Raw genomic sequence first — 24,724 nt, 5'->3', positions numbered from 1 at the left:
CACAGCTGACAGGTGTGTGACACCAGATCCCCCAGCACAGGTGAGTAGTGGAGAAACAGAAAGCGCACTGATCACAAGGTACCTCCTCTTGCTCAATGCTAATGTTTCATTCAATAACAGCCACCAAAAAGTCTATTTGCAAGGAGTTGACCACATAAGAAAATGATTTCAAAGTAACAATTTCATGTTTTTATAAGAGCTTTATTTACAAATGTTAGAGTATGAATTAATTTATGTTTATTTTTAGCAGCTGGAATTAAAACGAAAGGATCGGGTTTCGTGAGTTTAAGTGAGCAGCATCTTTAACACGGCAACAAAATGGACAAAGTCACTATTTTAACACTTCTGTCATGCCCCTTTCAAAGTATAGGCACCAAACATGATCAGGTAATAAAAACAGACAGATAAGAAAGACATGAGGCATGAAAACAAAACTTGAACATACATTCAAAGGCAGGAAAAACAAAACAGTATAAATAGTGTTCTTTGAGTGTTCATGACGTATTGGGCATGCTCTGATCTGGCACAGAGGAAAGAAAAAATGGTGGAGCACAGCTTCATTTCCTAAAAAAGGGGCTGTGGGTGATGTTGTACAACAGGTGCTTTCGCTTTGGGGGCTCAGCCAATGAAAAGACCTGCTGCTGAGGCACACTGGTTGGAATGGTGATGTGACGCTGGTGAAGTGGATGAAGGTTTTGGTGGTGTGGTGGGACAGAACTGGAGTAACCAATAGCTAAAAGGTGAACGGACAAAACAAAAATCACAACTTTGAATTTGAATAAATGAAACTGAAAATAAACAAAGTGGCTTAAAGTCATTACACCAATTATTTCCCTTACGTTTGCTCTTCCCCTGCTTGGCTCTTCTAGCATTAACGATGGCCTGTTTCCTTTGCTCTTCGCTGATCTCCATTCCTGCCAAGAAACACACACACACAAATACACCTTCAGGTCAAAATATTTCTAACTACGCCCATCTTCAACAATCTTTTTGCCCTGTTCACCTTTTATCTGACATTTATCCACAGTAGCTGTTTTATATTATCAGTGAAAACAATTCTGCACGACTCACCCATCTCTCGGTCTTCCTTTACTCTGTGTCTCTCCTTGGCAAAAGCCTCTAACCACCTCTGCTTGTCCTGAGCCTTTCTGCAGCACAGCACACAAACAAACTCCAGAGTGGAGGCATGGCACAGACGCAGGGCATTCCTCAGGGTTAAGCCCAGGTCTGGGTCCCGACCATCGGGCATGTCCACCACCTCTGTCTGGTCCATATCCAGTCGTCCACGGTAGTGGAGCAGATCTCTGCGCAGAACATCTTTTTTGCAGAAGACTAGCTGGTGGTCAAACAGAAAGAAGCTGCGCTGCTGCATTTTGCCTTGTCGGACGATTCGAGTCATCTCACCTGAGTGGATCAGCTCTGAGCTTCGCTTCAGCACATCAGGTCCCTACACAAACACATTTGCAAAGAAACACATATGAGTGTCAACAGATTTGTACAGTATTAATTATTGTCCTTTGCATATGCTTTGCACAACATACAGAAGACAAATAATTATTCATCAAACTAAACATGTTTAATATTCTTCACCTCCCAGTGCAGAATGGCGACCTGCCAGTGCGCAATAGTGTCGACACTTTCTAGTCGTCGCTTCCTCTCATTTATTAAATTGGCCACATTCTTCATAGCCTCATATGCTTTGTTAACTCCGCTGTAGTCACTGCAACAAATCAGAAACAGTGAGCCGAAGGCCCTTCTCAATAGAAACTGACTAAAAATACATTCCCTTTTACAGTAATACTTCAATCATAGAAAAAAGGCAATAAAACCACTGGGATTAACCATGAGCACTTTATTTAACATGAAATGGCTGTAACATAAGAAAGTTCCAAGTTTGAATCCCTTTCAACCCCAGGACCTTCATGTAGTATCTGCATTAATGGATGGATGGTTGAAACCTAGTGGTTGAAACATAATGCAGACCTGAATAACTGCAGATAAGTTAATGAACGATGGGGCCATTAATGGTTATTTATCCCATGATGCAATGCTATATACAAAATAGCATTGCATCATGGGAACAAAAATGTTCTTAATTTCTTATAGCTTTCATTGTAAAATGTAAATTTATACTACAGACAGGACATCTTCATTATTACACATATTAACTTAAGATATCGTTTTTGTAAAGTTGAATGTATCCATGGGAACAAGATCAGTGGTCCCACAGGTACAAACAGTGTCAACACTCAAACTAGATGACTTATGATATATACCTTTAGTGTGTACTCTTTTTTTTATTTTTTGGGGTAGATGAAAATACGTTTTACTCTCAGTGCAAACATGTAAAGATGGAAACTTCACTTCCCTCCAGAGAGTGTCCATAGTGATGCAAAAATGCTGTAAGTGCAGCATATATAGTAAAGTGATGAACTTCCAGAACAGTACCTGTGGTCCTTTGGGGTGTACTTGAGCAGTTCCCCCAGCTGCAGGGGGTATTTACAGATCTTCTGGACAGGGGTGAGTAAAAAACCAGAAATGGCGATATCAATCATCTGCTGGAGGAGTCGGCAGGCCTCAAAGAAATGTTTATATCTGCCCAGCTTCATGAGGCGCTGTAGCTCAGTACAGGCTGCTGGATGAGTGTTACAGTACTCTGAGTAGATGGAGAAGCCGTCCCCCTAGTAAAAAGAGCAGACATTCAATGACCCTTTACAACAAATAAATTAGTAACACTGAATCCGGTGAATAAATCACTTAATGAAAGTAATGTGAAAACTGTGTGCAACCACTACCTGCAAGAGAAAGCAAGAGCCTATTTCACTGAGATGTGGTTGGTTTTCATTGTACTTCTTCTCCAGATCTTTAAGAAACTGCCTCTGAAACCTGTAGATATCTTCTATGTTGCTGAAGATGGTCTTCAGCTGCAGCTCAGTAAACATGTCAGGGTGTTTACGGCACTGGCGGAGGTAACCCTGGAAGATAGACATATCGAAAACCAGTATATTATTATTGAAAGAATATATGAAAATAATTCAGTGTTGAACAGGAAAAACGGTTGTAATATTATGTAATTTCTGAAATACAAATGTAGTTTGTTAGAAATATTGGTTGACACGACCCTAATGAAGAGAATGTTTTAGACGGGCATTACCTCACCCAGATTAGGTAAACCGCCCCTCCCCTTCTGGTGCCAGACCTGGAAGGGGAGCTTGCCAGTGGGCATCAGGTGACCAGGCCTGACTCATGGACCCTGGCCAGGCAAAGCCCAAAAAAGTACATGCAGTGGCTAAACCTGGGGCCCGTTACATGCAGGGATAGAAATTGGGGTTGGGTGCAGTGTAAGCTTGGTGGCATGTTAGTTCGTTGACCTGGACGTGCCGATCCCTCTCATCATAGGCAGGATATAAGAAAGTGGAATGTGACCTCTATGGTGTGGAAGAAACCAGAGCTGATGCAGGAGGTGCAGCAGTACCAACAATATAGCAGGGGAGTGTGAGGATACTCATGAGTCCCCAGCTGAGCACTGCTGTGGAGTTTACCTGGAGGTTTCCTGGATATTGCACCACCTGGTTGTGGACCTTCCATGCTCATGTCAGCAATGATGGAGAAACCTGGAGGGGCGTGACTGGAGATCAGAAGGAATGACCTACCTGACCTGACCCAAGTGGTGTTTTGTGGCTGGTCTTCTATGCTAGTCATGGACTATCCAACATTGTTCTCGAACACAGGGTGATTCATAAGCGTACTTGGTACCAGAACACCCTAGGTCTCAGACTGATGATCCATTAGATCTGAGACAGTACGGTTTGGACACTCGTGAAAAGAAGAGTAGAGAACTGACCACCAGTGGTGGTGAGTTTGGATTGATTATGATATACTTCAAGATTATACCAGGGTGCTGGAAAGGAGCCTTAATAAACTGAATGTTAAACCTTGGGTCCAGGAGGAACAATATGGATTCCATTCTGGCTGTGGTGCAATGGACTCTATTCCTTGCACGTATATGGGAAGCATCAAGGGAGTTTGCCCATGCAGTTTACATGTGTTTTGCAGACATGGAGAAGGCCTGTGGGTTCCTTGAGAGTTCCTGTGGGAGACACTGCGGGGGTACTGGGTACTGGGGTTGAGCCACTCTGTCCTTATGTAACCAAGAGTGTCCATGCAAACATGTTCCCAGTGGGTGTTAACTTCTGCCAGAGCTGTCCCAGGTCCCAAATCCTGTTTATGAACTTCATGGAAAGAATCTCACAGTGCAGCTGGGGGGAAGAGTGTGTCTGGTTTGGGGGCTTTAGAATTGCATTTCTACTTTTTGCAGATGATACGGTCCTGTTGACATAATTAGACTGATCTTCAGCAGGCACTGGGGCAGTTTGCAGCTGAGTGTGAAGTGGCTGAGATCAGAATCAGCACCAAGTTGAAGGTTTATTGGACACTGCAAAGGTATCAGATGCTCTATATACAGGTTTAAGTACGATGAGAGCAGTAGCTCTAAACTTTAATGTCTATTGGCTGCAAAGGTTTCACTGTATAAATGCTGTGATCAAGTTGAAGCCATACCTCACAGATGTCTTTTAGATGCTTGATGTAGATGCGTTCAGTGCTGATGATTTCCTTAATCACATTAGTCCTCATCTGCTCTCTGTGCTGAGCACTGTGTGTGTCCCTGGGCCTTGGATCCTCCTGGTCCGCTACACTTTCCACACTTTCTGCACTGGAGTCCACCTGGTTTACACGCACCTGAAACGCATTTACCACAAAAATAAATACGCTGCTCCTGAGCAGCAATTAAGAAAACAAGAGTTTAGATTAGGTTTCCACAAAGTTAAAAATGATTTCTCTTTTTATAATCTACAAATTACCAAACAAATAAATCACGGAATCTAACATTGGCGCTCGGTTCTAGACCGGTATCACTGATCCAGCTATTATTGTCATTATGCAATCAAAAACCTATGCTGCAGGTCAGATGTGCAGCATCTAACCTGGTTCAAAGCAAGCTAGCTTTGTGGAAGCAGAAAACCTGAGTTTAAGTTTAAGGCTGCTACTTTGTTTTGCTACTATGTTTTCTCTATTTTCTAAAATTTCTAAACAGGGAATAAAACCATCCTTCAATGGGCGACATGTCTCTTCCTCATAAAAAAACTGAGGGACTAGCTTTTTCATAAAAGAGCTCCAACCACAAATAATGTCTATAATTTTTCACAAAGATCACGAATGTGACATTTGACCCTTTCTTACTTCAGACTGTAAAAACCGACAGCCATTTATTTAAGGGCAAAGATGGCTGGAAAACAACTTTGTTGTACAGGCCCCAGCTCCTCTTTAGCAACACAAAATTAGCTACAAGCAATTAAACACCAGACTCACACCTGCCAATCAAATAACCTCACCATGGCCACAGCGGCCTGTAGCTATTGAAGACTAAACTGTCAGTCAGCACTGGTCACAACAGGAGCCAGATGAACCCTTCCACACACAATGTTAAGAGGGTTGGTGAGGTTTGTTTGGGGCTTTCTGTGATGCTGGAGTGCAAACATGCGTCACTTGCAGGGTCATAAAGCCTACTTACCCTCACAAAGCTGGATGGGAACCAGGCCTCCCTGTCAGCCCCCCTACCCCACCACCAGTCCTTATGTGAGGCTTCCAAGACACGGATAACATCTCCAGCCTTAAAGGCCAGCTCCTGCTCCTCCATGGTCACATGGTCCCAGAGAGCCTCAGCATATACTGTTTGTCCTGAGCTTATCCACTGAGCAGCAAAGAGATAAGATGAAGATACAATTACATGCAGGCCAAGTTCATGTCTAACATGTAAGATTATGTTTAGACCTAAGACACTGCAGTGTTTTTCTCTTGTGTTGAACTGTGGCCAAACGTCTTAAAGGCACACATGAAAACACTTTCACATGGCTGTTCACAAGGGAGCCATACAAGATAAAAGTAGCATCGTAAATTCAATACGCATTCTTGCTCTGTCTGTGAATGTTGCAATGTGAGTTATGCTCCTCAGCTTTACCTCATTGAGCACAGACATCTCCACCCCTGGCTGAAGGTAGGGTGTGACATCAGTAAGCTCATCGAAGCTGCTCTCGTCTTCCTCACTCACACTGTCATCAAGTGTCGTCGAGCGCTCAGACACACCATCTGCAACACATAAACAGGGCATAAAGGACTATGTGGAGCTGAAGCTCTTCTGACAAGATTTCACAAAAAAAAAAAAAAAAATCCCCCAAATAAGCCACAAATGCAGACACCCACACCTGGCTCCATACCAACATTTGCCTTCAATGCACATCAACATTCCCAGCCTCTCAACCTAAAACTGAATCATCTCAACCCCAGTTCTCACTGCTCAGCACTCTGTGGAGCTTCCGGCGTCCAACACGGTCCAGTCCAATGGGGGTGCTCTGGGATAGAGCAGAGGGGCGAAACCTGGCTGACACTGCTCTGTAGGGGGGCACCTGGTGGGAGGGGATGGGTGGCCGTGACAGATGCTGCAGAGAAGGCAAAGAGACACATCCTGAGTTTTACTCAATGTCCTGCTGAACTCTTGATCAATGATACAGGACATAATTTTTAATGTACATAATTTTTTTTTAAATAAATAATTTCACGTGTTTTAAATCCAAATGTCCTCAAACGTTAAGAACTAGAAAAATATTTATTCTATAAATACAACAAACACATTTACTTATTTTTATCCATTTTCCACCTCACTCTATTGTAATGTTACAGAAAGCTGAGCTGCATGCATGTTTGCATCAAGAAACATCTGTTTACAGTGATGCTCTGCCTATATTATATGGGTATTATTTGATTAAAGATTAAATGTATTTTTTAAGATTTAATTTTAAAAAAGATGACATCCACAGGAAGATATTTTTATACACTTAGGTTTGTTGTCTTTCCTAATAACAAAGACATTTACTAGGTGTATCTTAAATCAGGGGCAGCATCACCTGAAGGACATTGTCTGCAAAGCATGACCTTCACAGACTTTGTAGATGCCAAACTATGGACTGAACCCTAGTTACAACAAATTGCATTTTTTAATACTTCTATCAGGGTCTAAACAGACTGCTGAAGCTTACAGAAGGCTGGAATTCATCCTTCTCCTCAACTTCAGGAGGGAAGAAATCCAGGACTCCTATCACTGAGATCGGTCTCTGCCTCCTGCCCTGAACATCCCCATTCATGCTGCAGTTCTTGGGACTCTGTCCATTCCCATATGTGTCATTATCACTGCAGGTATTATACAATGGTGTATTTTCTGTCCTTTCCTCAGCCTGCACTTCTGTCTCTTCAAGGGGAATGGAGTGCTTCCTGGAAATGAGCTGCCCATAGTCAGAGATGGGCCGAGGTCTTGGGTGCCCAGTCCTTTGCCTGGGCTTGATGGAGGACGTTTCTGTGAAAGCTGCGGTTGCATCTGTGGGTGACTCCAGCAGCCGTGCAGGGGGTACAGGAGGTGTGCTGCTGTTGCTGGTTGTTGGAGAGATTTCCTCTGTTTCAAGAAGTGCTTCTCCCCCTTGTTGTTCTGATGTCACCTGGAGAAAAAAAGTTGAAAACACAACAGTGCTTAAGTTGCGACAACCTGCAGTGTAGAGAGATGTTGAGACATTGCGTCTGCTGAGAAAAAAATCTGTTAATCAGAAATAGTGCAAAATGATAAGTCATAAAGTGCCCAACTAGAAGTTTTGGCTGGATCTCAAGTCAGACCCACTAGAATCAGTGCAAAACTATTTCAGTGAACTTTATCAGGATTTTCATGAGAAACTTGATTATCACATGAAAGTTCACACAGCTTCACATATTGAACAGTCAACCCCTGTGGTTATCAAGTTCAAACAAGAACTGCAACAGAAACTGCACAAATATTCAACAATTAAATGTTATCATGCTCTTATGTATATCAGAAAGTATTGTATGCTCACCAGCAAATATTGCCTAATGGACTAACTAACTTAGTCATTTGGAAAGTGCTGTCATAAGTTTGTTAGTCAAAGAATTATATCAATAATCTCACCTCTTCGTTTTCTCGCTCCGGGTCCAATCCCTGCCATATACACTGGAAAGGCATACAGTTGATTAGCACCATTGTGAACACACAGACTGGCCTGTGTCCTTGAGACCAATTACCTAATTTCCCATCTTCAAAGCTGAAATCTTCCCCTTAGCACCATAAACACATGGATAAAACGAAATGTGCTTTGGCCAGTCTACCTACTGGTCCTGCTAGCTATCCCAGGACCAGTACCCATAGTGATGGACTTTGATCCACTGGGTTGCAGTCAGGAGGTAAGGGAGAGAAGTGAGGCAGGGCTGTACTCACTCATAGCCGCTTACCCTCCTACAGCAACAGGACTCTGGAGCTGTTTTGCGCAAGGGCCACTAATCGTAAGCCTAATCATTAACTCAGTCTGCTCCTTCAGTGTGCCTGGTAGCTCAGAACAGCTGGCTTTTGCATGTGACCCCGCTGCAGAAAAAGTCTGCATATCAAACACAACTGACAGGAAAAGGAGGGTGAAGCAACATTATGTCTAGGTCAGTGGACTTTGGATCTCTGCTTTTGGCACCATACTGCCAAGTAACACGTTGATACGAAAACTTATCTCAGTAGTGGTGGTTATCATGCCAGACTCAAAGATCACTTCCATAAAATCACGATTCAAACGAGTGTCGTTTAATTTCTAAAGACCTGGACCGATCTCATTCAATTGGAGGACTTGCATCCTTCATGACTGCACTGTTCTACGCGATAAGGAGGAGATACAAGCTTTCCTGACTCCCAGTGTTTCCTTCCTCTTTGAAACTTAAAAAAGGGCTAATCTGTAACCTCATGACTTTTAAGTCCTTGTTATAAAAGGTTCTTCTGGTGTGTGATAACGTGAAATACTCTGCAGATTTGTGTAGTTTAGCCACTGTCCATTCTATCTGAACAGAGTAAGAAGCTCCTTAATCAAACAGACCTGATGAATAAAGATAAGAACCTAACTAGATGGTCATACATCAGAACATTGTGATGGAAATTGCCAGGCAATACTCTCTGGCAACAATCATTAAACCTATAATTTACCAAGAAAACTGAACCATTGGACTTTATGATCCTGGCATCTTTCTGCACATGACTTGCCAATTTGTGCCCTTACCTCAGTAGTTAGCAGCTTAACCTCAGCCTGCTCCTGTTGTTGTGAAGATATTTTTTGGCTGAGTAGAGATGTTTCACATTCTGCCATCTGTTTAGAGCCACTTGCTGTGACTACACACTGTGATTCATAATGAGCAGAGATACCAGGTGAAGTCTGCTCTATTCTATCTGGGGGATCGACAGAATCCGGGCTGATAAGGACCTGATGCTGCTGTGGTCCAATCTCATAATCAGGTGGGTGATGAACCAGTGGGGTGTGTTCAATAGACATGACTCTGGCTCTGACAGGCGATGGCCTGCGCTGTCGTTCACTGGTTTGTAGGCAAGGCACACGGCGGGAGTAGTTGTCATGTAGACGGCTCAGGGGTGACATGGGAGATGGAGAGGTGAGGCTTTGAGAGGAACTCTGTCTACGTCGGACACTTAGGTCGGTCATGCTGCCTACGAGCTTCAGCATTGGAACCTTGGTTTTCACAGGCCCCTTCCTGCTGTTCACTGCATATCCCTGGAGGTCCACTGAGGAGGCACTGACTGTTCTCTGGATGTTTTGTGCCCCGTTTGACATGGATGTTCTCTGGGGGTTTTCCTGAGCTGAAGGAAGACCTGTGGATGTGGCTTTGCGTCTGAAAGGTGACTTAAATATATGAAGATTTTCTGCACTTTTGCTCAGTCTGCCCAGCACTTTCACATTTGTGTTCTCATTCATGTTCTCTGTTTGGACATTGTCCTTGGACGTCTGATCTGTTTTTTGAGTCTCAGTGGATTTATTTGTGTTGGTGGCTGTGGCTCTTCCATTGTCCAGATCAAATAAAGAGATTCGTCCTGTTCCATACGCTCTCCTGATACTCCTTGAAAACCGTGAACTGCGTGTAAGACCATCTCCTTCTTCGTTTTCCTCATCATTATAGTCCTCAATATCTGAGCCACACTGGTTCATCACAGCCAACTTAGGACCAGTAAAATTTCTATTAGACACACTGTGTTCTTCTGTAATCTTTACATGATTTGATGCATCATTTAGCCCACGGTCAGTATTGAACAGAATTGTGCCATTAGTTGTTTCCTGATTTGATGAAAGGGCATGCTCTCCATCTTGGTTTGGTGGCCCTCTATTCTGAATGCTCTGCAGCACAGAGGAGCGGAGCTTTTTGAAGGAGTCCACAACTCCAATTCCTTGAAGTCCTGACCAGGACTGGGAGGTGCTGTTGCTGTCGCTGGTGTGGGGTGAGGTGGGACTGTCAACGGATGACCTACGAGCAGAAATGGGGCCCTTCCTTGAATTAGAAAAAAGCCTCATTATTCTTGTTGAGTAAGTGTTTCCTTCAGGTTGCCCTGTAACAGGGTTGGACCACGCAGAGGAGTTGATGCTATTCAGTCTGCTCTCATCAGGACCCGCAGTCTTTGGTTGTACCTGGGCACCACATCCAGACAGCAGATACGGGACTGCATTTCTGTCTTGAAATGGATATATATCACTGAGGGGTCGACTCCGGAAGAATGGTTCAGTTTTAGAGTTTTGGCAACCGGTGAGAGACTCTTTGCTTGTGGACAAGACTTTGTCCTTTTGTTCTGCCTGCAAAACACAGATTCAGTTTAGGGATCCTTGCATGCCACATTATAGAAAAATCCATGGTCTTATTAAAAGGTTGCAATGAAGAAATTACATTAACTGATAATGTAAAAGCAGATCTAACAAATCCATATTCAATTGAAAAGCAAAAACAAACAAAAAAAAAAACACAGTAATACTGTAGTACATTTTTCAAGGATATGTGTAAGATTTAATTACCAAAGTGAAGATTAGTATGAAGAGAGCATCATTAAGGGAATGGGAGGGTGAGAATTTACTACTTTGTGTTTACAGTACAGTGTCTGAGTTAGCATGTGAAAGAGGAGGAACTGAGAGAAGAAAGGGAGAGATAGATAAACAGAAAGACAAGTATCCCTCAATGGGCTCAGTCGGCTCCAGAGGACTACGACATTTTTCACTGAGAACACTACATGCATCTGTCCTTGGTGCTGTATTTCAACATCCAAGGAGAGCTGAGGCCCAGTTCGAGGTGGTGTTGTGCTAAGCTCAGTTTTATGTGTGTATGTGTGTGATTTTGAGCAGTGGCTAATGCAGCACAGCCTTTGAAGTGGGACCTTTTGAGCATGACTAAGCAATGAAACCTGCTAATCCACTGTGATTAATGCAATAAATTGCCCAGTTTTCCCTCAAATTTGTTGATGATGAGGTGATGGCATGGGGCAGGCTTGTATGCTCCTCAAAATCAGTGTCACTGCTCTACCATTTGTTCTAATACACAGAGACTTATTGTCTGCCTGTATGGGCCACGGGACATGTGTAAAATGTTCAAACCTTTTTCAGTTTTTTTTCTTTAAATACTAGATTCAACTATTGTTATTTGGAGTTCAAAAGGTGAGATCGTGACACAGCGTAGCCACATCTATAAATGATGTACAACAAAAGCTCTGCCAGGAAGTGTATAGATTACATACTACAGACACAGACAATAATGACCACATATTATATTCAATAACTATCATCCTATAGTGGCCTTTTTTGTGGTTTTTAACGTTCATTGTCTTGATTTTCCAGATCCTCAAAGAAATCCTGTCTCTAAAACAACATTTAGTGTATTTAAATGAAAGCTTTTCTTCACAATGTTGCATTAAAAGAAGTGAGAATACAAATAATTTAGCTAGGTAGTCATTTTACAGATGCTTTTTCCAGAGCAGTTTACTGAATTTGACCCAGTCTTCAGTCTCATATGGGGATAACACATGGCTGTAGTTATGATGTCACAGTGTGAGACTAGATATCAACTCAGATTTAGTTTGGTACAATAATGTAAAATAGGTTCACTGTGGACAGCATTCAAATTTCTGCAAGAAAACTAAATTTAGTCAAATACAGTCACCGCCCACAATACTGTTATTATTCTGGTATTCAATTAAATAAATAATAAATATGAAATATTTTGATTTTGTCTCTGTCTCTAAATGCCTTCAGACTGAATGCATGTTTGGGGGTTTAAAGGCAGTACTGTGTCCCCTGAACCGTGGACACCTCCCTTCCACATGCATGTTCAGTAGCAGATGGCCTTTCTCAGTCAAAGTCTCTTCTGTGGAATTTGCTGTCACTTCAACCAGCTTTCTCCATCTATACCAAACACTTATGTAAACACAGAGCCACCGCTGCCAAGCACTGCTGCTGACAGACAGTAAACACCCCTCATGAACAATGTGCTGCTTTCAACGCCATTCTGAATTGTCTTCTTATGCTTTCTCCTCCTCTGCCACAGAAGAGTCACATTGAGCAACGACTTGGAAAACAAACAGGATCAATGGCAGAAAGCAGAAAGACAGGAGATAAAGAAAGAATGTCTATAGCTCAAGCAGCTTGTTTTTGTTTTCAATACTTAGATCATGAGATCAGCCATTCTGCTAACTGTGGTATCCTTCAACACCTTTCTGCCTTCACCCAACATTTGGTGCCAACTGTCACAGGCCAGTTGGCGTCTACTAATACTTGGCAATGCTGCTGGCCAGAGCCAAGCTGAAACAGGTGGTGACTATGGTATTTGACAAACACAACAGAGACTTAAAATGTCAACAACTTACATGGGATATAATAATTTACACAGAAACAACTTGTCAGGATTTGAGTTTCTGTTATTCTTAACTGTGCCATTTACAAACTGTCATTCTATGACCAATATTGTTGCTATCTTCATTATGAAAAGCTTTCCACATGAGGAAAAAAAGTAAAAGGTATATTCTAATGGTTTTAACTTAAAGCAGTGTATCTTTATATTGTCAGCAATGTTTATCTAACAAGTGCATTTCTAAAAATATATTTAAGATATTGCACATTTTCCTGTCATCTCCAGTTGACAAAAAACATAGTCAAACAAAAATAAATTCTAACTTCAAAATAAGTAATAACTATCTCCATGTCAACAGCTATGCATATTTTAACATCCAGAAAAATATTACTTACGTATGCATTAACACCACACCCTACTGTCTGTGAATGCAGATCACTTTTTCTGTGTTGTCTCTGCTCTGCTTGTGCACCAGGCTCACTGGTGCTCTCTGACTTCCTCCTGCTAAGCTCTGGATGGGAGCGGCACACTGGGGCCCTGGTCCAGAGTTAATTAAGAGCTCAGGGAGGAGTCCCCCCACCCACATGGCAGCCAGCTGGAGCCACCGTTAGATTAGACTCCCAGAAACAAGGATGAACTCACACCAAGATATATAAACACGTATACAAGGGCTAAAAGCATGCGCTCCAAAAACATATCCGCAATTAGTTAGAACATCCTTTCACAGAGTGCACACAGTCCATGTCCATGCATGGGCACTCCCAGGCAAACATCTAGCTGCAAAGGTATTTAAATCATTGCTTCCCTTCCTGTTTTGGATAGAAAACCCAGGATTTTTATGAGGAGCCATAAATGCATAGTGACCTTGTGCCCATAGTTCACCTCTGCAGAGGTATGTCCCACCTGAAGCTAGGATAAAATTTATTAGGCCAAAATTAACTGAACATTAAAGTGAACCAGACAGGGAGTAAAAAGCAAAAGAAAGAATTTTTTTTCTTATTATTATTTTCCAGTTTTTGGCTTAACTCTGAGACAGACACCGCTTCCCTGGAGCAACACTGCCATTCCTTTGTAAGCTGTCACCTTACTGGTTGTCTCTTTGCCAAAATAAATGAAAGTAGTGAGGAAGAGGTACCTCTAGGGGTGTTAGAAAGCAAAACCTCATAGTGTTTAAAAGAGCAGATTGGCTGATTAGGGCGATTGTAATCAGCATGTGGATTTAGGGTTCTGTGAAACGTAAGTGGGACATATGCTGACTACTAGAGAAAAAAAAAAAGTCACTGTATTCTGTCTTAACTGTGAGTACAAATGCAAAAGACCTCTTTATAACAGCAAACAGCAAACAAGCAAAAAATACTTGCAGAGAAGCAGAAGCACTTTTGTGGACATGCAGCACAGATTTTATCCTCTAAGATGACAGCGCTTTTCACAGCTTTTCACAGAGCTTAAAGCTCAAAACAAGTCACATCAGAGATAAAGCTTGCGAGGAATCCAGAAGTACAAGACAAATGTCAAACAGACATTTACCATAAAATGTCGCAGAGCTAAAAATTCAATGCACAAGAACCAACAGCTCAGCTCTGAGGTTTTAGAATAATTGTCCTGTTTCTGTGCAAATACTTTTGCTTGTTTGTTGAATTATTCTTTTTTTTTTAAATATTTGTTTGAGTTCATGTGTGTGGTTGTATAATCGCCTGGTAAGATTATGCAACGCTTGACAATATTCAGTATTAAATACTTTAGTCCTTACTAAAATCTTCTTGCCCTTGATGCTGGTAAGGCAGAATTCCAGCTAGTTTCCAGGGAAAGACGAAAAGCGTCAACAATTTTAAAAAAAATCTACTGTGTGAGGGAACAGTGTGTGCGAGTGAGAAGTGTTTATATTTACGTAGAGCCCACTCCTCTTCCATCCCAGTAATAATCTGATTAGTGGAGCGTTACCAGTCTGTGTCAAGGACCGGTTTCATCTACACATGAGAGTCTAATCGGGGAGACAACTGGGCAGTTCACAACTGACTGAGAATGACACTTAAAGGTTGTGAACAGCTCGACTTGACCTTGACCTTATGGGTTAACTTGGCCTGGGTATATGGTGAAAAAAAAAAAAAAAAAAAAAGAGGTAACAAGCTAAAAGTCCATCAACCCACTTTTCCCAAACAAACAAATAAATCAATCAATTTAAAAAGTCAACAAATGCATCATCTTTATTATTCTTTTTGACAGAATATCTGATGCTGCAATACGTCTCATCTTTATGTGGCAAACACACAACCTAATGGCTTAGTTTCCGGGATAAAGTCTCATATTTTGCGATGACCTAGTTCCTCATGTTTGATGTGACAGAAAGAACACTTTATATAGTGCGTGGGAAGTACAATACAATAAAGGTACAGGCCAATCCAGGGAGTGTCACTACACAGACACAGGCAGACACTCACTCACCTGATCTACTTTGGACTGTCACAGAGACGGACAACCGGAAATTTAACACCACACAGTGTACAAGGCTTAGCGAGGACAAAACATCACTGGGTCTCATTGTCAACAGTCAAGAGTGTAACCTGACAGGAGTACAACAATTACTGCTCCATCAACATTCAAAACCAATGAAAAGCTTCTCAAGACCTCAAAACCAAATCATGTAGGAGAGACTATTTTAATCTGATTCCCACTGATTTGTGTCAGTGGTAAAACTTTGTACTCCACATCTAAAAGCACCTATTTTGCTAATGAACACACTATTTTCATAATGCGAATATCCCTTTTCTACTTGAATGAGTCATCACAGTGAAAATAACTTATTATATGGACTCAAGTGTAAAAGCAGGGAAACTAAAGCAGATTAAGGTCAGAAACTACAGAAACAAAGCTGAATGTGCTATATTTTGTGTTCCACGTGACAAGAAATGCAGCTGTGTATGAAAGAGAAAGTAATCCACTGTAAAATTATACTGTAGCTGTTGAATCCTGGTGTAAAAACTGGTTTGGGGACACTATAAGGAAAAGAACTGATTTTGCAGATAAATATAGCACTGAATGATCTAGACGCTTGACTTCAGCTCCAACATAAGCGTCTCTCTGGGGAGAAAATAATAACCAGTTAACTCACTGGGTAACAACAAAAGAAGTGTAGCTGAGTTAGTACCTGCTAAGAATGAAAGGGCTCCTGAAAACAAGGAGCTATGAAAGGGGATTATACTGAGTAGGTTTCTAAGCTCGTGAAGAACTCGGGGGCCAGAATGCTTATTTATTTCTGCATTAATTAACTTTCTTTGGCCATAAAGCTCTTTGTAGTTGCTGCCCTCCACAGCCCCTCCTTCACCAGCTCCCTGCACACACTGGCATCTCCCACATCACTATAACAACCACGGCTGAAATGCACTACAATAACCCCCTCTGGTCCCGGTTTAACCGAGAACACAAGGGGGGGAGAGATCACTGCAACTGCACGAAGAGCAGGCATCGTTGAGAATTAACGTACAATAAGAGAGAAGACGGAAAGGTTTGCTCACCCTGCTCATAGTCGCTGATGTTCGTCCTCCTCACCTCCTTTCTCATCAACACAGCAGCTGCTGTCGCTGTTTGGCCATAGTGAGGAAGTTTGTCTGTGGTCCAGCGACTGGGTGTCCTCTCGCAGAAACACACATGTTGGGCGACAGACACAAATGGCTGGCTGACTCCTTCAATGTACAGGCGGAGCAACTTGAGCTAACTCGCGGATTCACTGATAAACTTCCAAGTTGCGCAACCGCCGCGGGGTTTGATTTCACTTTCGCCGACCGGCAAAACCTGATGGTGGTCAAGTAAGTGGAGCAGGGTCAGGCGACAGCTGCCGACGCTGCTGAAGAAAAGCGCATCATTTCGCTAACGAGCGCAAAGAAACGCGTCTTTCTTTGAGGACCGAGCTCGCTAGCATCTTCAATGCACTTGTTGCTGTGTTTGCAGGGGGCGGGGCTCCGGCAGGTTGCGAACGATGCTATTGGTTGACCACAGGGTAACCGTCCCCCTGACAGCCAATCATTTTTAATTTCATGACTCTGTGACCACAAAGCCACGCCCACAGCGGGGCTCTGTGCGACGCTGCTCCAGATTTCGTGCAGCTCTTTGAAGACAGAAATATACTGGACCTGCCAGTTTGTGTTGCACCGACTTCCTCCTGTCATGTCACCGTGTCATTCCAGGACAATTAATGGCCCGGGTATTTCTATTGTACAGCCCTTCCCCAAATACCAAAGGAAACACACGAGATGACTCAGACTGCTGCTCTTCATTGTAATCAGTCTAACGAGAGCAAAACAAAAGGCATAGGTAAAAATCACACCAATCAGTTTAATGGTTTTAGAGTTGCCCAGGTTTTACACACATATGCATACACAGCAGTGTAAAATCCTTAATAACAAGTAAAACTCCTGCAAATTCAAACTATAGAAAGTTACATCTGCAAAAAGTCTAAGCAATGTTAGTTCACTGATGTGTGGGAAGTATTTTATTTTTGTAGATGATTGAGATGGAGTTGTTTTGACAGTGAACTGGATTGGTTGCTATGTTTTGCATGTACAATCTTCATTTGTGAAGTAACACAAATAAACGTAATGGATTAAAAAGTTTTTAAGTGGAAGTAAAAATTCTATTAAAAGGCGAGTGCCTATAAAATTTTGTTGTATTGAATACAATCACAGCGAAGTATTGGTAATTGGTAATGTCCAATGAAATATATAGTTTAGATCAGACTGATCTCTACTGACTGATTGTAATTATTATTTATAATATTTCACACTTTCTAATACGAGTCTCATGCCCCAATTAAGCTTCAAATATTAAGAAGCCAGAGAAGGTAGTGTCATCATCGTCATCAGCGAAGAGCCCATTGTAGAGCTCACCTCCAACCACCTGCAGCCACACCTTATCCCCCACATCTAGGTGCAGCACAGTGCCCCCTGCTGCCTGGTCCTCGCTGCTCTGGTAGTTATCCATGGTGTGGATGATCTTCTCCCCATTCTTCATGAGAACCACTTTAACGTTTCTGGAGAAGACAGTGATGTGATATGTAAAGAAATAGGCTCCTGCTACCGAGCAGGTGAATCTTCCTGTTTGTGAATCATAGTGATTCTGTTGGTTGTAAATAATCTTGTCAAAACGGATCGGTGCATTAGCTGCTGGGAGTTTAGTTTCTGCTGTGAGCCCCACAGAGAAGGCACTTTTTGAGATAACAAGTGCATCGCCCTTCTCACCCATATCACCTTTCTCTCCTCGAGGCCCCCTGTCCCCCCGGTAACCAATGTTGCCTTTGTGACCTGGAACACCAATTTCCCCCTTAGGGCCTGGTCTGCCAGAGGGTCCCATTGGACCCTGAATGCCTCTGTCACCTTGAAGGCCAATTTCCCCTTTTGGACCCTCTGGTCCAGGATGCCCCATATCACCTTTAGGTCCCCGGGGCCCAGGCAGACCAATCTCTCCCTTAAGTCCTCTCAGGCCTGTGGAGCCTTGGACTCCTTGGGGTCCCATTTTCCCAGGAGGCCCCCGTTCTCCATTATCTCCCCTTTTTCCTTTTAGTCCCAGTGGACCAACTGCACCTGTAGGTGACAGCAATTTGCAGTAAATCTCCCTGTCATTGTAGTTTCAGTGTTTAGTATCTAATACATGCAATTTCCAGCAAACCAGATAAGGAAAATCGAATAATCAATAAACTTCATTAAAGTTTTGCAAATAAAGAATATACATCTAGTAAAACTAGTGATGAAGTTTACTATGAAGGTACATACCTGTTTCTCCTCTCTCTCCCTTGGTACCATCATTGCCTACCGGTCCAACAGGGCCAATTTCACCTGTGATTGATGATTGATAAATAATAATGTTGTTACAAATTGTGAAATTAAAGTTTATAGGAGAACAAGCTTAGAGACAAATTCTAGAGCAAAATCTTCCCTTCGATACTCACCTTGATCACCTTTGTCACCTTTATGTCCGTCTCGCCCGTCTCTGCCGGGTGACCCATTGTGTCCTGGGTCTCCTGGTATTCCAGGGTATCCACAAACACAGCCCTTATTTTGAGTTTCATCTTGTGCAACACACCTGACCACCAATAGAATGGCAACACTAAACCTCAGCTGAAACATTGTCTATGATGCACCTAAATCCCAGAAGGAATTTCCCACAATTCAAAAACTTTTAGATTCAAAAACAGAAATGCATAGTTAGCCTCATACCACGTCCTCCTCAAATGCACAATGAATCTTCATGCAGTGTGAAGACACAGTGCAGAGGAAACAATAGACAACCAAAACACCAACTAAAGAAAGTACAGGCAGGACAAGAACTTTGGACAACAGTGACCTCAGCCCTCTAAAAGACATGTTATTGGACCATGTTTTTGGTTTACTTATTGAGTCTGTCTGTTAGACATTAGCTATGCATCACCAGCCTGGCTGAGGCGAATAATAAGCTGACTCCAAGTGTATGTGAGGCCTAAACATGCAAAGGCCACATAGTTTATTTTATACATACTACCTTCCTATTCTAAAACAGGATATCAGATTTAAGGAAATAATAGATGTTATTTCAATAAAGCAGGAGAATGATGACATTGGGAACAGACACTTTAGTATTAGCTGTTATATTTTTGTTTGAGATTTAAAGTACAGCCCATTAATTGCCTCAGGTTAGTCAGTGGGCACTAATAAGCTAAAATGTTAATTCATGCCTGTTACCCATTACTCATTTGTATTAATTAAAATGCCAACAGTCAATAACAATTGACCTCATAAACCAGCTCAGTGACATCAAATGTGACCTTTTGTGGTCCAAAGCACAACATCAGTAGAATGCCTTAGACCTTGGAGGCACACTGATCACTTAAAACACTGTGCAAAATAAAGAGAAGCACAATAATTCCTAGAAATATTTCAGTGACTCATTTTTTGTAGGTGTACAGATGTTAGATCAGCTATTAAACAGCATGACTTGAGCATGCAGGGATTTAATATCTTACTCCAGGTTAGTCAGGAAGGCAATATTTTGCTGTCACACAGGCTTGAAATGTCATTATGCTGTGCTGGTGTCTATTTTGCTCCCTGTTGCAGTGCACAGAGGGGAAAGATAGGAGGGATGGACTCAAGGGAGGAGCTGGCACATAAAACCAAGATAAGAAAAAAAAAACACACACACACACACACACAAAACCCGCCTGACTTAAAAAACCCAGCTTGTGTGACACCAGTATATATTCACATACTTTATTCATTGTAATAATTCTTTTCAGTAACTTCCACATATAAATATTTTAAAATAATAATAAAAAAACACATTAAAGTACACATTCAAGTGATGTCCTTACCTGGCACCAGAAATGGAAACTTGACTGTCATACATGTTGGCAACTGCACATTTACTTTCTTGGACACAAAATGGACACATTATGGACACAGATGTAAACTATTACAATAAGTAACAAAGCTCAAATGGACTGGAACTCATTGATGATTTGAGGCCAGTATATCAGGACCCATCTCTCTGCAGTCCTATTATCAGGCACAACATGTGGTTGATTTGGTTACAGAGGATACTGCAACAGGTCTTCAGACAAGATAGCAGAGACATAGGCCACTGAGCATGGATGGATTACTGAACGGGCCTATCAGGCACAGTGGGTCAGGAGAACCATAAAGATCCTGTTAACCTTTGCTTTGGTAGTACAAAGACCACCAAAAAAAAAAATTTAAAAAAGCAAGTTCAAAAAAACTAAAGAAACTGGACAAAACAATGATAAAGAGATGCAGAAAACAGTGAAAAATACAAGTTCAAATAGGTGTAAAATTAACACATGGAGAGAGAGATACAGACCAATTAAAAATGAACACAAAACAGATGAAAAACGTCTACAAAGGGACACAACACAACCACAAGAACACAAACTGACTACATATCATGTTGTGAGTCTGTGAGTTTGTGAGTCTTGCTCCATGAAGTAGGCCTATAGGAGAGGTGGGGGCCTTTTGGGGTGGGGCCCAGATCTCATAATCCGTCCATGCCATTGAGTTCCATTGGGTTTAAGGCAAAATATTTACACAGTAACAGACTCTCCAAAAACAATTATCAATGATAAATCTTCACATCACATTAATACAAATATATAGCATACAACATGCTCTAACAGTGGCATACAGTCTTTCAAATTTAAAATATATTTAACCCTTAGGAGTCTCTAATCACAATGGCATGATCAAATTACTTGGTGACTTCCAAATAAAAACAAGTGATTTTGAGCATTGCTTCAACTTATTTTGAAAGAGCATGCTTGAAATGCTATGCTAGTGTCTGTTTAATGAGGATAAACCAAATAAAAATGTATATAGGATAATTTAAATGTGAAAAAAATCATGTATATTTTATATATAGTTTGATTTTAGCATTATATGTTTTACATTTACAACCTGTGTTTAAATGTTCAAGCTATAAATTGATTTATTTACCATGTTAATCTTTCAAATATGATTTTATGTGTTGGGTGCAGTATGTTGGTTCAGCATATTGAAGTGAAAATGTAATTGTTAGGTCACATTGATGATATGCTGGAAAAAAGATAACACTAGCATGGTAAACATTTTGTAATGTTATAATTTGTAAAGCTTAAAGTAAAAGTATTCAGAATGGCCAAAACAGCATAAGACTCCAAAGGGTTAACACTGATGACTTGTTTTTTTATAGAGATTTCAATTTTTAGTTCTCTATGAGACTAAATGACTTTTTGTTCCACATTAAGTAATCATTTGGACAAGAAAGGAAACAGGGTTACCAATGCTAGGGAGGGAACAGCACATGGAAAAAGAGAAGAGGGGATCAGAAAGAGGGCTTGGAAAAGGAGATCTACAGCATTTGACATCATTTCAAGATGTATATATAACACTGGAAAAAGCAGCAATTCCAGGAAACTTGAGGCTTACATAGCAGGTGCTACAAGGAATAGAAAGATTACAGGGCTACAACATTGGTGATATTATTAATGGAAGTAAGGGCTGGAATAGGGAGCAGGTTTGATAGAAACTGGTCTACATGATCTGACGGTGCATACCATAGCCTGTCATACCAGCTTGAGAAGCCCCACGGTTACTCCCCATCTGCAGGCTGATCAAACTCTGGCCCTGGCGTAGCTGCTCTTCAGTGAAATCTCGCCGATACCCCTGGGCTTTCCTACACACATAAAACAGTTTAAAAGGTGAGCTAAATTATAAAAAAAAAAAACTAATGGGCATACAGGTGCGACGATATGATACTCTTATGTTACAGCCATCTTTTTTTTACCTGTGGAACCAGTCACGGTCACCCCTGTAATGACCATCATCCTTTGTAACTGCCACACTTCCCAGAGCCATAAGGGTCCTTTGCACTGCTGCCATGTCCTTTCCTATACATTTCATATGAAGACAGCTGCTTGCAATGAAGTAATATGCTAGCCCAGCAATTAAGTAACACAAAATGTAATCATCAGAGGAAAAACTGGGAGTGCCATCTTGGTTTATGAGGCCTCTTTACCTTCCCAGAGATCCACAGTTTGAAAGATGTCAGTGGTTGTCACTCCATAAGCTTCTGCTGCTTGAAGAAACTGAGAGATCTTTTCCATTTGTTTAAAGGCCATCTGCGTCTCTGGAATCTTCTTGATGGGCTCCCTCCCCCTCGGATAAAGACTGTTGATGAGTCTACAGAGGATCTGGGACAAAAGGGGTTCAAAAATCTGGTATATTTGGTTTTGTTTTGGGGTTTTGTGTATGTCACAGCTTTCTCTTGTCTTTCCTGGTCAGTTCTTACTCTAGAGAATGGAACCAAAAAAGCATTTGCAGTTAGTTGAAAGTCGTCCCTTTGGTCACGAGAATTCAACTTCCTATGGCTGCATTGAATACTGGTCAGGTGAATTTATTTCTAACACAGAAACTCTTTAAGTTATAAAGGGAGAAATTACTGCAACTGCATTGTAACATATGAATAACAGGCATCATAATGCATTAGTGTAGGCATCTGAATTCTTTCTGAAACCAGTGTGTATCAGATTAATCAATAATAATAATTATTAATTAAATAGATATGTGTAATTAGTTTTAAGGGAAACAGGTATGTAATCACTGTACCTTTAGCGTGGTATTTCAAATTAAGGCGGTCTATTTAAATCTGTCTTAGCTTAAATAATTCAATGGTAACTTCTATTTTAAGTACAAGTACTTCAACCACTCACAGTTCCATCCATCAGCCATTTCTGGAAGTTCTGTTTTCCTGGCTGCGGCCTCTCCAGGTTCCCTCCACACTGTGCAACTATCCAGTCCACCAATTTCTGCTCCAGGTCTGTGTTGTACTTTTGCTCGATCTTTTCCTGCACCTCTCGGCTCAGTCCATAGCTGGGCCCTCTGTTCGCCATGGCAGCTCTTTCAACGCTCTAGCAGCCTATACGTAGTGTATAGCTCGTAAACTTGAAGAGAACAAACAGCACTCATGAGGATGAAACATTACTCTGTAACCAACTACAAAAATATTATGATTAAACATTATCATAACGTTCCTGTAGCCTGTTTCTAATGTGGAACTCAGGGTAGACAATTGCAAATAAAGGACAAAGACGCCAAGGTACATAAAAAGGTTTAATAGAAAACTCAGAGCAGGATGATATGGGAAGCAGGTGGGTGTAGGTGGAGCAGGAGGGAGCAAATGGGAAAGGAGAACAAAGGCAGGTGGGAGAGGCTGGCTCTGAAGTCACAGGGAACATATAATGGGAAGAAAAAAATAAAGACAGTAAATATAACAGGGAATCATGACAGTTTTAGTATTTTATTGATTCTGTGTGTTAAATGGAAATTTAAATGGCTCCCTTTTAATAAAAACATATAGCACTGGAGCATCATCATAAACCATTTCAGTGCTTGAAGAAAAGCCAAAAGGCCTGTTTCCTTGGCACCCATCTCTCTTATAGCTCAGCAGTCCAGTCAGGCGCGTCTCTGGAGGCTGTAGCAGGGAAGGGTGTGGCCCCTGGCAGCTGTCCCGCACAGGAACAAGCCCTCTTATTGCTATGGTAACAATCACGCCTGTTTCCAGCATGGATGGGATGATGGTTCAAGTATGACCTCTAGCAGACAGTCATCATGGCACAAATTAAATAATCAAATTGATTTTCAGAACGTGGTCAGCGCACAAAACAAAATAACAAACCATGCGTTCACACAACACAGAGCAGTTCTATATTTAGCCTGTGACAGAGCCTGTCTCTTGTGCCGCATATAAAAGGTTTTTGTGTTTGTTCTGCACTTGAGGATTCAACACTCTTCTTTTTGAGAGCGATTCTGAAAGTTAAGCTGAGTGAATTCAAATAAAGTCCCGCCACCTAATGTCTTGACACCGCACAGCCACGCACTCTGCGGTTTGTTAAAACATCAACAATTCACAAACCCAAGAGGAACTGCGCAAAGCTCACACGTTATAGCTGCGACACTGCATCCATTAGGAAACACAAACACGCCTGATCGATATCCCCAGCAATAAAAGCAGCTTTATTTAGTTAGGACTTACTAAAGAGGAGGGAGCGGTCACTTCGTCCTGTGTCACAGCGTTAATTCCGCTGAGCTGAGCAGAGAAGGGGATGCTGAGCTGCTGAAGCATCCATGAAGCGCAGCAAAGGCGAGTCGGGCCAGACTGGATCTCGATTTGTCCGGGAGGGGTGAGTCATTCGTTTTATATGCAAGCTCCTCCAGGAAGGGGGGGGGGGAAGTCCCTTAAAGACTCTCAATACAGGATGCGCTATGACACCGCTCCCGGACGGTGGTCACTGTGGTGCATGCTCAGCTTAAGGCAGCATGAGATGATCACCAGCAAGCAAAAACACACAATGATGCCAAATTAATTCTTCTATTTCAAAGTCTTGTCTGAAACCAACACTGGAGCTTGACTTGACAAAATAAAGCTCTCCTTTTTCCTTCATCATAACAAACCA

The 24,724-nt window shown here is 41.8% G+C and overlaps 3 protein-coding genes across 5 annotated transcripts; all 3 read right to left on the bottom strand.

The window, feature by feature from the left end:
- Positions 1-185: 185 nt before the first annotated feature.
- On the bottom strand, positions 186-16,795 carry spata13 (spermatogenesis associated 13). 2 transcript variants are annotated; one of them, XM_026291743.2, is made up of 14 exons: positions 16,272-16,795; positions 9,150-10,721; positions 8,027-8,068; positions 7,095-7,547; positions 6,353-6,497; positions 6,020-6,147; positions 5,573-5,752; positions 4,561-4,740; positions 2,796-2,975; positions 2,449-2,681; positions 1,591-1,720; positions 1,072-1,447; positions 840-914; positions 186-733 (listed from the first exon to the last, which is right to left on the bottom strand). In XM_026291743.2, exons 1-14 carry the CDS (start codon positions 16,278-16,280, stop codon positions 558-560), a joined length of 3,879 nt encoding a protein of 1,292 aa, XP_026147528.1. In that variant the 5' UTR covers positions 16,281-16,795; the 3' UTR covers positions 186-557. The 2 variants fall into 2 exon arrangements, with proteins under 2 accessions (XP_026147528.1, XP_026147529.1); XM_026291744.1 differs by lacking the exon at positions 16,272-16,795 and adding an exon at positions 13,155-13,267.
- Positions 16,796-17,076: 281 nt separating this feature from the next.
- Positions 17,077-19,087, bottom strand: c1qtnf9 (C1q and TNF related 9). The gene is made up of 3 exons (XM_026291745.2): positions 18,698-19,087; positions 18,522-18,584; positions 17,077-18,332 (listed from the first exon to the last, which is right to left on the bottom strand). Exons 1-3 carry the CDS (start codon positions 18,873-18,875, stop codon positions 17,563-17,565), a joined length of 1,011 nt encoding a protein of 336 aa, XP_026147530.1. The 5' UTR covers positions 18,876-19,087; the 3' UTR covers positions 17,077-17,562.
- Positions 19,088-20,096: 1,009 nt separating this feature from the next.
- On the bottom strand, positions 20,097-24,427 carry tagln3b (transgelin 3b). 2 transcript variants are annotated; one of them, XM_026291746.1, is made up of 5 exons: positions 24,304-24,427; positions 22,982-23,212; positions 22,288-22,462; positions 22,057-22,159; positions 20,097-21,945 (listed from the first exon to the last, which is right to left on the bottom strand). In XM_026291746.1, exons 2-5 carry the CDS (start codon positions 23,159-23,161, stop codon positions 21,804-21,806), a joined length of 600 nt encoding a protein of 199 aa, XP_026147531.1. In that variant the 5' UTR covers positions 23,162-23,212; positions 24,304-24,427; the 3' UTR covers positions 20,097-21,803. The 2 variants fall into 2 exon arrangements, with proteins under 2 accessions (XP_026147531.1, XP_026147532.1); XM_026291747.1 differs by having other exon boundaries at positions 22,982-24,421.
- Between the last annotated feature and the right edge of the window lie 297 nt (positions 24,428-24,724).

The sequence above is a fragment of the Mastacembelus armatus genome, chromosome 20, assembly GCF_900324485.2.
Source record: "Mastacembelus armatus chromosome 20, fMasArm1.2, whole genome shotgun sequence".
NCBI classification, from domain to species: domain Eukaryota; kingdom Metazoa; phylum Chordata; class Actinopteri; order Synbranchiformes; family Mastacembelidae; genus Mastacembelus; species Mastacembelus armatus.
The sequence above is the reverse complement of the archived record's forward strand: the minus strand, read 5'-3'. Positions and strand labels throughout refer to the sequence as shown.